Below are 16140 nucleotides of genomic sequence, written 5' to 3'. Positions count from 1 at the left end.
AAAAAACACTGAATTTTCCTTAAATATAATTTCAGTTTTCAACATCAATGAACAGAAAAATAAAAGTAAATACAACCCCAATTCCAATGAAGTTGGAACGTTGTGTGAAATGTAAACAAAAACAGAATGCAATAATTTGCAAATCCTCTTCAACCTATATTCAGTTGAATATACCACGAAGACAGGATATTTAATGTTCAAACTGATAAACTTTATTGTTTTTGTGCCAATATTTGCTCATTTTGAAATGGATGCCTGCAACACATTTCAAAAAAGCTGGGACAGTGGTATGTTTACCACAGTGTTACATCAACTTTCCTTCTAACAACACTCAATAAGGATTTGGGACCTGAGGACACTAATTGTGAGTGTCATGATTAGGTATAAAAGGAGCATCCCAAAAGGCTCAGCCGTTCACAAGCAAAGATGGGGCGAGGATCACCACTTTGTGAACAACTGCGTGAAAAAATAGTCCAATAGTTTAAGAACAATGTTTCTCAGTGTTCAATTGCAAGGAATTTATGGATTCCATCATCTACAGTCCATAATAGAATTGGAAGATTCAGAGAATTTGGAGAACTTCCTACACGTAAACGGCAAGGCCAAAATCCAACATTGAATACCAGTGACCTTCAAAATTCAGATGGCTTTCGGTGAAGATCTTATGGGCATCACACAGATTAAGGAGCATTACAACTGGATTAAAGACGGCCCACAGCGGATGAGGGCACACCACGCTTCGAGCGGCCATCGACAGGCTGAAACGACCAGATCATTTCCAAAGTGAAGGCTGTGTTGATCCGGGATGTCATCTGACCACCAGAGAAATGGCAAGAGAGGTGGACATAGCACTTTTTCGGCACATTACACTGTTACAGGAGATTTTGTAATGAAAGACGTGCGGCGGAATTCACGCGTCAGGATGGAGCTGCGTAATGGCACAGAACAAAAAGCACCTCCGTGTTGGACGTCTCACGGGACATGCCCAGCTCTTCCACCATTCGGAAGATTCAGACGGCTTTGGGTGGCTTTTCAGTCGAGTGAGTATCCGAGAAATTGTCGAAGATCTGGGCATGTCACATGTCCTGTGAGACCAACACGGAGGTGCTTTCGTTCCGCGCCATTAGCGGCTCCATGGCGAATTCCTCCGCTCCTGTTTTCATGACAAAATCTCCTTTAACAGTGGAATGTGCCGGAAAAGTGCTGATGTCCACCTTTTCTGCCATTTCTCTGGTAGTCAGACGACGTCCCGGATCAACACAGCATTCAGTTTGGAAATGATCTGGTCGTTTCAGCCTGTTGATCGCCGCTCGGAGTGCAGCGCGCCCTCCGCCATTGTGCACCATCTTTAAACCGGCTGTAACACTCCTTAATCTGTGTGATGCCCATAAAATCGTCCCTGAAAACCATCTGAATTTTCCGAATGGTGTCCACCTGGCTGTCTCTCACAGTTTCTGGAAAAATTTGATGCAGCGCTGCTCCAGCCGTTCAGACATTTTCCTCACAATGAAAATCCGACGAGGGGGGTGGACCAGTGCTCACTCAAAGCCTGCTCACAGGCGAATGACGCAACCGACAGCCGTGAAAAAACTCACGCATGCGCACGAAGGTTCAAGCTTGGCTGATGCAATCACACGTGATTCAAATCCATATGGTTTTTGCAAAAAATAAAAAGGTCGGATACTTTTCTAACAGACCTCGTACATGCTGAAAGCAACACCTTTTTCAGGGACGTCCCTACTTATTTCAGCAAGACAATGCCAAGCCACATTCTGCACGTGTTACAACAGCGTGGCTTCCTAGTAACAGAGTGTAGGTACTACACTGGCCTGCCTGCAGTCCAGACCTGTCGCCCATTGAAATGTGTGGTGCATTATGAAGTGCAAAATACAACAACGGAAACCCCAGACTGTTGAACAACTGAAGTCATACATCAAGCAAAAATGGGAAAGAATTCCCCTACAAAGCTTCAGCAATTAGTGTCCTCATTTCCCAAATGCTTATTGAGTGTTGTTAGAAGGAAAGGTGATGTAACACAGTGGTAAACATACCGCTGTCCCAGCTTTTTTGAAACGTGTTGCAGGCAGCCATTTCAAAATGAGCAAATTTTGCACAAAAACAATAAAGTTTATCAGTTTGAACATTAAATATCTTGTCTTTGTGGTGTATTTAATTAAATATAGGTCAAAGAGGATTTGCAAATCATAGTATTCTGTTTTTATTTACATTTTACAAAACGTCCCAACTTCATTGGAATTGGGGTTGTAATATGCACACAATTAAGGTGGAATTTATACTGTTAAAATGGACACCAATTCTCTCTCAATGTCTCTCACTGTCTGTCTCTGTCTGTGTCTCTCTTGTCAAATCCTCTGAAGCTTTTTGCTGCAGGAACAAGATGCAGAATGAAAGCTCCTGAAGCAGGGGTGGGGGATACTTTTCAGTGAAATACACTTTTTTTTTTATGTTTTGCTGCAGTTACCGTTTCAACTCATGTGAAAAGTTTTTTTTTTTTTTTTTTTTTAAGAAATCTCTGAAGGGTTGAATGGATTTGCCTGCTTCAGCTGCTGTGAAGGACTGGAATCACAGAGACAAATCAAATCAATTTTATTTATATAGTGCCAAATCACAACAAACAGTTGCCCCAAGGCGCTTTATATTGTAAGGCAACAGCCATACAGTAATTACAGAAAAACCCCAACGGTCAAAACGACCCCCTATGAGCAAGCACTTGGTGACAGTGGGAAGGAAAAACTCCCTTTTAAACAGGAAGAAACCTCCAGCAGAACCAGGCTCAGGGAGGGGCAGTCTTTTGCTGGGACTGGTTGGGGCTGAGGGGAGAGAATCAGGAAAAAGACATGCTGTGGAAGACAGCAGAGATCAATGATTAAATGCAGAGTGGTGCATACAGAGCAAAAAGAGGTGAATAAAAAGAAACACTCAGTGCATCATGGGAACCCCCCAGCAGTCTAAGTCTATAGCAGCATAACTAAGGGATGGTTCAGGGTCACCTGATCCAGCCCTAACTATAAGCTTTAGCAAAAAGGAACGTTTTAAGCTTAATCTTAAAAGTAGAGAGGGTGTCTGTCTCCCTGATTCGAATTGGGAGCTGGTTCCACAGGAGAGGAGCCTGAAAGCTGAAGGCTCTGCCTCCCATTCTACTCTTAAAATCCTAGGAACTACAAGTAAGCCTGCAGTCTGAGAGCGAAGTGCTCTATTGGGGTGATATGGTACTATGAGGTCCCTAAGATAAGATGGGACCTGATTATTCAAAACCTTATAAATTCTATTCTGGAATTAACAGGGAGCCAATGAAGAGAAGCCAATATGGGTGAAATATGCTCTCTCCTTCTAGTCCCCATCAGTACTCTAGCTGCAGCATTTTGAATTAACTGAAGGCTTTTCAGGGAACTTTTAGGACAACCTGATAATAATGAATTACAATAGTCCAGCCTAGAAGAAATAAATGCATGAATTAGCTTTTTAGCATCACTCTGAGACAAGACCTTTCTAATTTTAGAGATATTGCGCAAATGCAAAAAAGCAGTCCTACATATTTGCTTAATATGCGCATTGAAGGACATATCCTGATCAAAAATGACTCCACGATTTCTCACAGTATTACTAGAGGTCAGGGTAATGCCATCCAGAGTAAGGATCTGGTTAGACACCATATTTCTAAGATTTGTGGGGCCAAGTACAATAACTTCAGTTTTATCTGAATTTAAAAGCAGGAAATTAGAGGTCAATCCATGTCTTTAGAGACACACTGCTGTGATGTAAATTTGAGAAGAGAGAGAGGGAGAGGGGTGCATTTTTCACCATGGAATGCAAGACCACAAAAGCACAGTGTGTTCTATTGAATGATCCATGTTCTTCTGTCGGCATATTGCACAGCCCTACATTGGCAGACTGTCACTTCCTCCTCGTTTTTCAGCATTAAAAAAAAAAAAATCGTTGATAAAATGTGACCATTTTGTCACATTCTGGTGCCTGTATTGACACCAGGAAGGGCGTTTGTGCATCATGAGCCTGCATATTTAAGACCGTTGTGAATATTGTGCCAGTAAATACAAATCAGACCAGATTTTTCACAGTTTGTGTCATAAACATTGTGTGGTGCCAAATGGTACACATACAGCATCTCTAGCCACACCTCTGTTTGTTTATTTGTTTGGTTGTTTTTGACTAAGACACCCACAAGTGTTCTTATTATTTCGAGGACATGTGTTGGAAAGAAAAATCAAGTGCCAAATGGAAAATGGCAAATGCTGAGGCTCATTCATCTTGGCCCACCCCAACCTGTTCTGAATTGGTAATAATCAGGTTTTAATTTTTGAATAATAATAAACCATTAGACAAACACATGAGAAAAGACTCCCTCCTTACCATTGTTGGTACAGCTGCCCCCCCCAACACACACCACACACACACACACACACACACACCACACACACACACACACACACACACACACACACACACACACCACACACACACACACACACACACACACACACAGGCTGAACTGATAACATATCAGTATTCCAGCCCCTCACCTTCCTACCACTTATCCTCATGGCAGTATTCGGACCAGGCCTGGTCAGCGTCCTTAGCCTTCATCCTCCTCATCACCTCTATCTGTGCATGTGACGTTGTCTTCTTCTATCGATCAGCATGATAATCCCATAACCTTTAGCACTTTGTCAACTCGCTGATCTACATCCAGCTCTGTGGCTACATGCAGCGGTGGCAACAGAAACACGGATCAGAGTAGAGACTTACAGTACAGAGAATTTACAGTAAGTGTACTTTGACAATGTGCCGGACATGAAATTGTTAAACACTGAGGAACACCAGGACCCCTCCAGTGATGACAGCCTGTGAGACCAGTGTCAGCAGAGTGCTAATCACACTCTGTTAGGTATATTAGTCAAAGTAAAAATGTCATTGAGAGCTGTGTGGTGTTAATGTGTCTTTCTGTTTGTCTGCTTTCCAGCGGTGCCTGCTAACATCTCTGAGCTGAAGAACCTAGAGGTTCTGAATGTGTTCAACAACCAGATTGAAGAGCTTCCTACACAGATCAGTAGCCTTCAGAAGCTGAAACCCTCAACCTCGGGTATGTCACATAACACGCATTCATGTTTTGTATGAAGATAACTGCTTTGTAATAACAGAGCAGGAGCAATATTTTGAAGGCCTCCTGAAATTCATCGCTTTTTTTTTGGCCAGCCTCTTGGTTGTAATCAACTGATTAAAACAAATTATATATATATAATATATTATATATATATATATATATATATATATATATACCCAAAGCATGATGCTTCCACCTCAATGCTTCACAGTAGGGATGGTGTTTTGGGATGGTACTCAGCATTCTTTCTTCCTCCAAACACGGTGAGTGGGAATTATAGACCAAAAAGTTCTATTTTGGTCTCATCTGACCACATACCTTTCTCCCATGACTCCTCTTTTCCCATGACTGATCATCCAAATGATCATGGGCAAACTTAAGACGGGCCTGGACGTGTGCTGATGTAAGCTTCCGTGCTATGCGTGATTTTAACTCATGACGTCTTAGTGTATTACCCACAGTAACCTTGGAAACAGTGGTGCCAGTTCTCTTCAGGTCATTGACCAGCTCCTCCCGTGCAGTTCTGGCTGATTCCTCACCTTTCTTAGGATCATTGATACGCCACAAGGTGGGATATTGCATTGGAGCCCCAGTCCGAGGGAGATTGACAGTTCCATTTTCTAATAATTGCTCCAACAGTTGATCTTTTTTCACCAAGCTGCTTGGCAATTTCCCTGTAGCCCTTTCCAGCCTTGTAGAGGTCTACAATTTTGTCTCTGGTGTCTTTGGACAGCTCTTTGGTCTTAGCCATATTAGTAGTTGGAGTCTTACTGATTGTGTGGGGTGGGCAGGTGTCTTTATGCAGCTAACGACCTCAAATAGATGCTTCTAATTTGGAATAATAAGTGGAGTGGAGGTGGACATTTTAGAGGTGGACTAACAGGTCTTTGAGGGCCAGAATTTCTGCTGGTGGCAGTTGTTGAAATACTTATTTGCAGCAGTAACATGCAAATAAATTATTAAAAAATCATACATTGTGATTTCCGGATTTTTTTTTTTATTATTATGTCTCTCACAGTGGACATGCATCTAGATGAAAATTTCAGACCCTCCTTGATTTCTAAGTGGGAGAACTTGCAAAATCGCAGGGTGTTCAAATACTTATTTTCCTCACTGTATATAGTTTTACTATCTGTGACATCAGAAAAAAGTGTAGATTTTTTTTTCTGAGAAACAGGTACATTTCAAATCTGAAAATGTCATGAGGGACTGAAATATCAGCTTTTTAAAAAAATAAATATTGTTTCCTTCTTAAATACCGTTAGTGTACTGTACGTTAGTAGCATAACATGTTATTATTAAATATTAAAACCATTCATAGAATTAGTAAATAATGTCTTAACTGTCCGTTTTTGTGAGATCATCTTTAGTCTGATGAAAACGTCTAAAATAATTTAATTTGTTGTCCTGGCTGAAGAAAAGTCCATGATGGTCAAATCTCTGCTTCCAAATTCCAAAGAAACTACTGGACATCATAGCCAGTCCATACACAGATACTGTGAAAGCTGTGTGGGATGAGGCTGAGAATCTGAGTTTTTCCTCTTTGAAAATGGTGTGTTTTTCAGGGATGCGTTTTGGCTCCTATTCTGTTCAATGCTTGTGTGTACTGGGTGTTGGGTAGGGTTGGGGAAACTTGCAACGAACGTGCTTTTGTTGGAGAAGAAAGGTTGACTGATCTTGATGTTGTGTATGATGCTGTGATCTTTGTGGAATCAATGGATACTCTGATTTAACACTTGAGAAGCTGAGTGAGGAATCAGAGTGTCTGGGTTTGAGATTGTCCTGGATCAAGACTCAGGCTTTTAATGACTTCTGGACTCAGCCATCACAACTGCATCTGTATCCGGTGAAAATGTTGAACCTATAGACAGAGGTGGGACGAAGTCACTGTCAAGTCATTCTCAGGTCATCAATCTACAAGTCCCAAGTCAAGTCATTCTCAAGTCAGCTTGCAAACAGTTGGTGGCTGTTATGACTTGAGAGTTGACTTGGGACTTGCTGATTCATGACTTGAGAGTGACTTGATGGTGGCTTCATCCCACCTCTGCCTGTCAAGACACTGGCTTTTCTTGGCAGTGATATTTGGCAGTGGGAAGATCTTATGGAGACATGAGCTTGCTGGACAGAGGTATTTGGTGAATTTGATTATTTTGCAGGAAAACGAGGTCCTGGTACTACCTGTCTTGTTGTATGGTTGTGAGACTTGGACACAAACAAGTGACCAAACAAGTGCAGAGAAAAACACGTATTTTCTTTGTTTGGGTCTGGAAGGAGATTTATCACGTGGCGTGTTACGTCAGACTTTGCAGTCGCATTGAGTGGACAAGGTCCTGTCTGAATGTCCTCATTGTACTCAAAATGTGCACAGGCCCAAGAAATGTTTCGACATTCACACAGTTACAACATTGATAGAGTATAGGAGTACAATTTTGTAACAATTATGAAATTGTAATTTTTACTGACCTGAGGATATCTTTAGCCAAAGGTATTTTTTGCATGCATACAACATGTGTTGGTCTGCTGAATTCCTTATTTGTTTGTTCATTGGTGTATAAATGTAGGCTCCTTCTTGGCTGGTTAAAAATGTTATTTGTTCAGAACAGACACACAGGTATAAACTGTGAGGTTGTCATTGTCAGCTAAAATTATAAAATGGGATTCGGTGTACAGGTAAACATTATCTAGTTGTGTAATCCTCATAATACAATTCAGGCAGTGTCTGACTTAAGCCCCTGTCACACGATGCAAGAATGTGCAGGAACCAGCCCAACACGGCAAATATTGCCATAATGTGATGCAGTCGAGAGGAAAAGTGGTCAGCAGTGTCAGAATGCATCCAGATTACCTTGTCCACACCTGCATGATGGCATCTAAAGCACATGTAGACAACAGGTAGATGACACAGACGGCCATAAAAGGCGTTGAAGACTGCACGATGTCCAAACGTCTGGATGGCAAACACGGGACCGGAGTGGGAGGGAGTGCTCTGTTCCTCCCTTTGCACAGTCCCTGCTGGTACTGAACACCGCAGTACAAACAATGTATGGACTGAACTTACGCAATATGTGTCAAACCCCACATGGTGAGGTCACTCACTCAGTCACCGCAATCACATCTACGCTCTTCCTGCACTTCACAGCGCTGCTGAAAGGACATGCGTGTAGTGTAGAGCAGAGGTGCTGGACTGATGACGTCATTGCTGGGTGTGTGTGTTCCCAATGGCTGAATGAGCGGCTATGTGTGCGTGCGTGGGGGTACACGTGCGACGTTGCCAGCTGCTGGACACTGCTGCCCTATGCGTCAGATGCAGCCTTTCCAGGGAACTTTAATTTCTTTTTTGTGTGTTTTGGCTCACATCAGCAGCACAACACAACTCTGTACACCGTGATGGTTGGATTATCACATGGGATTTATTTTTGCGTGGTTGATTACAGCAAACAGCAGCTGGGAGAGAGGATTTTAACCACAGGCTGTGGTCCCAGCTCCGCGCCACGCTGTGAAACCCTCCTGGGCCATTGTAGTGAGATTCATGTTTATTAATGCTGTCACGGCCTGTCACACCAGTTCCACGTCATATCTCCTGCAGAGTTAGAAGGTGATCATATATTAAAGTGGTGAGATTTGTTCAGCTTCAAGCCTGACGCGTGCAATGAAGCATTACTGTGCATGAGACCACGGAGATGCGCAACTGCCCGTGATATATAGAGATATGATGGAGACAATAGTTCACATTATTTACGTTGCCCATGGGAAGAAATGGACAAATATCTGTACTGTAAGGTCTATTGTGGAAATAATGCCGCGTTCACACCGGACGCCACGCGACAACACAAATTCGCATCCCTTGCCTGGCGATGGACGCGCCACCATCACCCGGTGTGTTGCTCTGATTGAGAGGCGTTCACACCAGACGACACGTGACACCACAAATTCATCATTTGCTGCAGGAGCTGCGTCTGGATGATGGCTGCTCAGCGGTACTTCTGCCTCTCCAGGACCCAGTTTGAGGACCTACTGTCCCTTTTGCGCGCACACATGTGAACAAAGAAAAAAAAACTGGCTGCTGCTGCAGTTCATCGCTCTCGCTCTCCCCTCAAACTCTGTCATATTTGTGTTATAAACCAGTCACCATTTGTTTTATTATACATCTGTGTAGTTAATAAAATTATCTTCACGGAAGATTTGTTAATTGTGTTAAATAAATAAAGGACAAAAGGGATATAAGTCCTGCTCACAGGCCGATTGCCAGAGACAGGACATGTCCACATGAAGTATAAACTCCAGACATCTTCACGTCACTACATATCCAGTACGTGATTGGTCATTGCAGTGCAACAAGATGAAAAGGTTCATATTTTTCAACTTGGGAAGAGGGTGACGCGACGCAACGCAGTATCGTGCACAAATGCGCCAATCACTCAAAGTTGCTTTATTCGTGCCACTTTATCCGTGTCCATCGCGTCACATTGCATGGCTTGGACTTTGTGGTGCCACAAGGCGTCCTTCCATAGGGATTACATGGCACCCTCTCACCGCCGTCGCTCGCATGGTGTCCGGTGTGAATGCGGCATAACAGCCTGTTCAGATTTGCGGCATCTTGCACACAGTAGCACACAGTGCTGCTTTTGGTGTCATAGCCGCTGTTCACATTCACTGTATATGATTCATAATTAATATCATGATGACGTGCGGACGGATTGCAGCGTCGGCTTGCAGCCGCTGCGACACTCCGCCACAGGAAAAACACCTCCGTTGGAAGCCTTAAGGACAAGTTGGAACATGTCCAGCTGTTAAACAATTTCTCATATACTCACTCCACTGAAAGCCATCAAAAGCCGCCTGGATTTTACAAAAGGTTATCAACACGGAGGTGTTTTTCCTGTGCCGCCGCACCGCACGTCTTTCATTAAAAAAAATCTCCTTTAACAGTGGAATATCCGGATAAAATGCTGAAACCGACTTCTTCTGAAACTTCTCTGTTCTCTCACGACGTCCTGGATCAATAGAGCCTGAATGTGGAGGTGTTCAGCTTGAAACAGGTTGACGACAGCACCTGAGAGTGCTGCGTGACTCTCGCACCGTGGGAAGTCCTTAAAGCGACAGTATCACCTCAAAATCTCTCATCAGCCGTTAAAATTTTCACAGAAAAGCAGCTTAATTTTTTGAACCATGTCCACTTCGATGTGTCTCACAGGTTTAGAAAAAATTTTGATCAAACAAAGCGCCAGTCTCTCAGCAACTTCTCAGACAAAGGAATTCCGACGAGGGGCTGGACGACTCCTCCCACAGGGAGTGCTCACAGGCGAATGACGTCACCGACAGGCGTGGAAAAACTCACACATGCGCACGAGGGTTCAAGCATGTCTGACGTAAAAACATATGATGAAATCCATATAGTTTTTGAAAAAAACTAAAAGGACCTATACTTTATTGACAGCCCTCGTGTTAGGGTTATCACAACTGGCCCACCTTTACAGGTACTCTGCCCTGCACCATCTATGGGCCAGTGGCATTGCTCTCTCCTCTCCTTCCATCTTTTCAGGCACCAGCACATGGCAGGAGTTGAGTGGCTACCGCAGGTCATCAGGTGGGCACCCTCCCTTCTTTTGATGTTTCGTCATATTCAGCCCATGACACATCGGGAGGGCTTGACAGTAATTCCAGCATCCTGGATCTACCCCCGCTGGCCGCCACTCAACTCTCTGCCATTGATCCTTCCACAGCCTGACTCTGCCACGTCACATCCCTATGAATCCAAATCCATCTGGATGCTGCCTCTGCCTGCCTCGTGATGTTGCCTATCAAGCGCTTCCTGGCCACCCCTTCAATTCCCAACTGCCCAGCATCCTCCAAGTGACTGCCCAGCAAAGTTTAATAACATAAATACTTGTTTTATAAAAAAAAAAATAGACATCTTGCTTGACCTCATATTTAACTGTTGACAGCACTGTAACTGTAAAACTTGCAATTTCGAACCTACATTGTTTATAAATATAGCTATTAAATTGTTTCTAAACATTTTAGTTGTTGAAATTATTATTATTATTATTGTTTATAAATATAGCTATTAAATTCTTTCTAACATTTTCGAACATTTAAATTATTTCTAAACATTTAGTTGTTGAAATTATTATTATTATTATAAGTAGTATTAGTAAGTTAGTATGAAAAATGTCTTCAGAAGTGGACCTTTAATCTAGGGCTGTTGTAGGGAGCTGCGTTCCCTTCCCACTTGAATTTGCCCCGGCTTGCTGTTTGAACAGAATAATGGATAACGTTACATTCCTGGCTGATGGCGGCTACATCCGTGGCTAGCAGCGGCTACGACCGAGGCTGGGGGCGCCTGTGAACGAGGTTAGCAACGGGGAGGGTTGGTGTGCGGTGACCGGACCTGTGGTGGTGGAGGTTACGGGTGAAAATTGTTTTTGCAATAACAGTGGCCATACTAAGCCACGATAGTTAACATGGCACCACCCAAGAAAACGGAGAAACTTGAGGAAAATATAGAGGAGATAAAGACCTCAATAAACCAGATATTAAAAGACATGTCTAATTTAGACAAGCTGACGGTGGAGATTAAAGAACTCCAAAAACTGGTTAAAGAGAAGGACAAGATCATTAAGAAAACTTGAACAACGTGTAGATGAACTTGAACAATTCACTAGAAAAGATGATGTTATAATATCTGGACTAGAAACAAGGCATCGGACATATGCAAGGGTGGTGGATTCTGGTGGAACCAGTGGGGAGAATGCACCACCTGAAGAACAACAATCATTGGAACAGCAAGTTACAAACTTTTATATCAAAATGGTGTTGACATCCATCAAGACACAATATCAGACTGCTATACTGTTCCAACTAAAGATAGAAAAAATAAACTGTCTAACATTGTTATACGATTTACAAGCAGAAAATATAAAAATGAAGTATTAAGACAGGCAAAGAATTTGAAAGGAACAAGTGTCTATATAAATGAGCATTTAACAAAAAAAAATGCAGATATTGCTAAGGAAGCAAGACTATTAAAAAAACAGAAGCACATTGTTGCTACATGGGTCTGGAATTGTAGGGTGTGGATTAGAGTAAAAGAAGGAACAAACGGTATACAAATCAAAAACATGGAGGACCTTACAAAATACAGACCTGAATAGACAATCAAATATGACGTCTGTTGGTAATTGGACCAACAAAAAAAAAAATCTGATCAAACATGGAAACAGATGATAAAATATATGACATAGACACTAATATTGATGAAAGTATATTTGACTTAAAAACGATTGGTTGCGAGTATTATACGGTAGAACAGCTAAATAGTGAAAAAATTGCAGAAGATACCCTGTCACTCTTACATATAAACAGTCGAAGCTTGTATTGTAAAATGTCGCAAATAAAAGATTATTTAAATCAGTTTAAAAATAAATTTAATATTGTTGCAATCACTGAATCTTGGCTTAATGATGATCTCATGACTGATGTTCAAATAGAGGGATATGAGCTGTATTTTGTGAACAGAAGAGATAAAAGGGGTGGTGGTGTTGCTCTGTACATAAAGGCAGATCTGATATGTACAATTGTAGAAGAAATGACAACTGTGGATGACATCATAGAAATTGTAGCAGTGGAACTTGTACATGAAACATCTAAAAATATTTTAATCAGTTGTGTATACAGAGCACCAGACACTTGTGTTGTGAAATTTACAGATAGAATAATAGAGCTATTCCATCAAATTAAAAACAAAACGCTTTTTATATGTGGAGACTTTAACATTAACATATGAGAGCTCCAGTTGCCAAAGAATAAGTGATTTTGTGAATTCAATGTATAGTTTGGGGTTATTCCACTTGATAACAAAACCAACCAGAATCACATCGCAAAGTGCAACGGTAATCGACAATATATTTACAAATATATCATTTACCAGTCTTTTCAATATTTAAATATAAAAATAGGTACAAGAAAAAAACTGTTATAAACTTTAAAAGAGACAAGTCAGTAAAAGCCTTAGAGGCATTAAAATATGATCTTAAAAATCAAAATTGGGAAGAAGTTTATGTCAGTGATGTTAATGTAGCATATAACTCATTTATGAAAATATTGATGAAATCATATAATAAAAACTGTAAATTAATAGAAATTAGTAAGAAAAGAGTAAGTAAACCATGGCTGACAAAGGGAATAAAAAATGCTTGTGCAAAGAAAAACTATTTATACAGGTGCTTTTTAAAATGCAACAAAGGAAACAGAACACAGATACAAAAAATATAGAAATAAACTATTGACAATAATTAGGAAACAAAAAAAAGATTATTATAGTGAACAATTAAATAAGAATAAAGATAATATGATGGCAACATGGGGGATTATAAAAAGTGTGATTGAAAGTGATGGAGCGAAAGCAACTTTTCCAAATTACTTTGTCAAAGAAAATAAAGAGATATATGACATAAAAGAAGTGGCAAATGGGTTTAATGATTATTTTTCAAATGTAGGATCAAGTCTGGTGGGAAATAAACCAATAGTAGAAGATACATTACATACACTTGTAAATACGGTCAATAGTATTTTCCTGGACAATGTGGAAAAAGATGAAATAAGAAATATTGTAAAAAACTGTGTAAGCAAAAGATCAACTGACCATGAAGATTTAGACATGATGACTGTAAAAAGTATAATAGAAACTGTTATTGAACCATTTAGTTATATTTGCAATCTGTCTCTGTCAACAGGGATTTTTCCAGATGAAATGAAAATTGCCAAGGTAGTCCATTATATAAAATGGAGACAAACATAAATTATCTAATTACAGGCCAGTATCATTGCTTCCACAGTTTTCTAAAATTATGGAAAAAGTTTTTGTGACAAGGTTGGATAAATTCACTGAGAAACATCATATTTTAAATAATGCTCAGTATGGATTCAGAACAAAACATTCGACAGCTATGGCAATTATGGAATTAATAGAGAAAATATCAACAACAATAGAAAATAAGGATTATTTTGTAAGTATTTTATTGACTTGAAAAAAAGCTTTTGATGTTATTGACCACTCAAGATTGCTTCACAAGTTACAACAATATGGAATAAGAGGTATTGCAAATCAGTGGGTAAAAGCTACTTAGAAAACAGAAAACAGTTTGTTCAGATAATAATATCAAATCAGAATTGTGTAATATTGCTTATGGAGTACCACAAGGATCAGTACTTGGACCCAAACTGTTTATTTTGTATATCAATGATTTGTGAATGTATCTAATGTGCTTGGTAGCATTTTATTTGCTGATGATACAACGCTGTTTTACTCTGGATCAGATATACAGGAAGTAGCACAAGTGATAAAAACAGAAATTGGAAAAGGTTAAGCATTGGTTTGATATAAACAGACTGTCACTAAATATTAATAAGACAAATTTTCATATTGTTTAATGACAGAGCAAAAAAAAAAGTGTCATTACAAATAGATGGAATGGATATACAAAGGGTAAAAGAAATGAAATTTTTAGGAGTCATAATTGGATGAAGATCTTACATGGAAGTCACACATAAATTACATAAAAGGAAAATAGCGAAAGCCATTGCTGTTTTGCATAAAGTAAAATATTCATTAAATAGTTATGGTTTATTAACATTGTACAATTAATTGATTTTCCCATATTTAACTTATTGTGTAGAAATCTGGGGATCAACATATACAACTTATATACAACCTTTGTTTATTCTGCAGAAAAGGGCTTTAAGGGTGATTAGCAACAGTGGTTTTAGAGATCCATCTAATCCATTGTTCATTAAGTACAGGGTACTTAAATTTCGTGATTTGGTCGATTTGAAAATATTACAAACAGTGTACCAAGCAAATAAAAATACTTTACCAACAACATTCAAAATATGTTTGAGAAAAGAGTAAGTAGTTATAAACTGAAAGGAATAGAAGTCTTTAGAAAACCAAGATACAGAACCAGAGTAAAGAACGGAGTATTGCAGTAAATGGTGTAAAATTATGGAACAATCTCAACAAAGAAATTAAAGAATTAAGGTCGCTTAAATTATTTAATAACGTATTAAACTAGATGTATTAAGTAAGTATGAAACTATAAATAAGTTAGTGGGCTGTAAGGAAGTTAAAAAAAAATGTAATTTGTTAATAATGTATAAAATGTTTTAAGTTTAAAAATGTAACCTGTCAGAGATGTAATCTATTTAATAATGGTCATAATTATGAAATAAGTCAGTGGTATGTGACAAGTTAAAGAAATACAATCTGTTAAATAATGTTGAAAAATGACGCTGGATATTGAAAGATTGTATTGTAAAAAGGGGCAGAAAATATAAGACTTGTTCTTCTCTCTGCTCCTTTTCATTCTGGTAATGGAGATGCTTTATTTCTGCTTTTCTGTTTTTTTTTTTTTTTCTTTTAAATGAATGAAATAAATAAATAAATGAAATGAATGAAAAAAAAATGAATTTATGCAGACATGACCAGATTGACAGGTAAGAGAATGTGATTAGCGTGTTTTACATCATGTCATCCTCAGAAAGAAACTTGGGTGCATTTGGGTGGAATAAAAAAGTGTTAGGATTTGCCCGTCGCAGATCAGCTGTTTTTAACAAGGACATGCACAGAGCGGCACAGTGTTTTAAGGAAAAAAAAGTCTGGTAAAATGATAGCTCCGAGTATCACCGCGCTTTGACAGAGAACTGATTTCAACTCTGAGCTGCAGCACAGTGTATGTGGCTCTGTGCTGCAGCTCACTGAAAGTGGACAGTTCGGACCTCGCCCTGCATCTCCTGTTTTAAACTGTGATCGACCTACAATACAAAAATAATTGCACACACAGTGAGTCAGAGAAGTAACTTTAATCTGATTACTGATTTGGAAGATTAACGTGAGATCACTCGTTATTGAAAAAAGCGGTCAGATTTGAATAACGCTTTACTAAGGGCCCTTCACACACAGTGCGGCACGTGGACGAAGTGCACACGACGCAGGAATCGGG

The 16140-nt window shown here is 39.8% G+C and overlaps 1 protein-coding gene across 1 annotated transcript in view; it reads left to right on the top strand.

The window, feature by feature from the left end:
• The window catches only part of rsu1 (Ras suppressor protein 1), a 213396-nt gene that overhangs the window by 47526 nt on the left and 149730 nt on the right, over positions 1 to 16140 (top strand). Inside the window, 2 exon segments of the mRNA XM_034172800.1 lie at positions 5000 to 5104; positions 5107 to 5119. Of these exon segments, the coding sequence (XP_034028691.1) occupies positions 5000 to 5104; positions 5107 to 5119 (118 nt within the window).

The sequence above is a fragment of the Thalassophryne amazonica genome, chromosome 1 (genome assembly GCF_902500255.1).
Source record: "Thalassophryne amazonica chromosome 1, fThaAma1.1, whole genome shotgun sequence".
Lineage (NCBI taxonomy): Eukaryota > Metazoa > Chordata > Actinopteri > Batrachoidiformes > Batrachoididae > Thalassophryne > Thalassophryne amazonica.
Note: the sequence above shows the minus strand (reverse complement) of the source record. Positions and strands in the feature narration are given on the sequence as shown.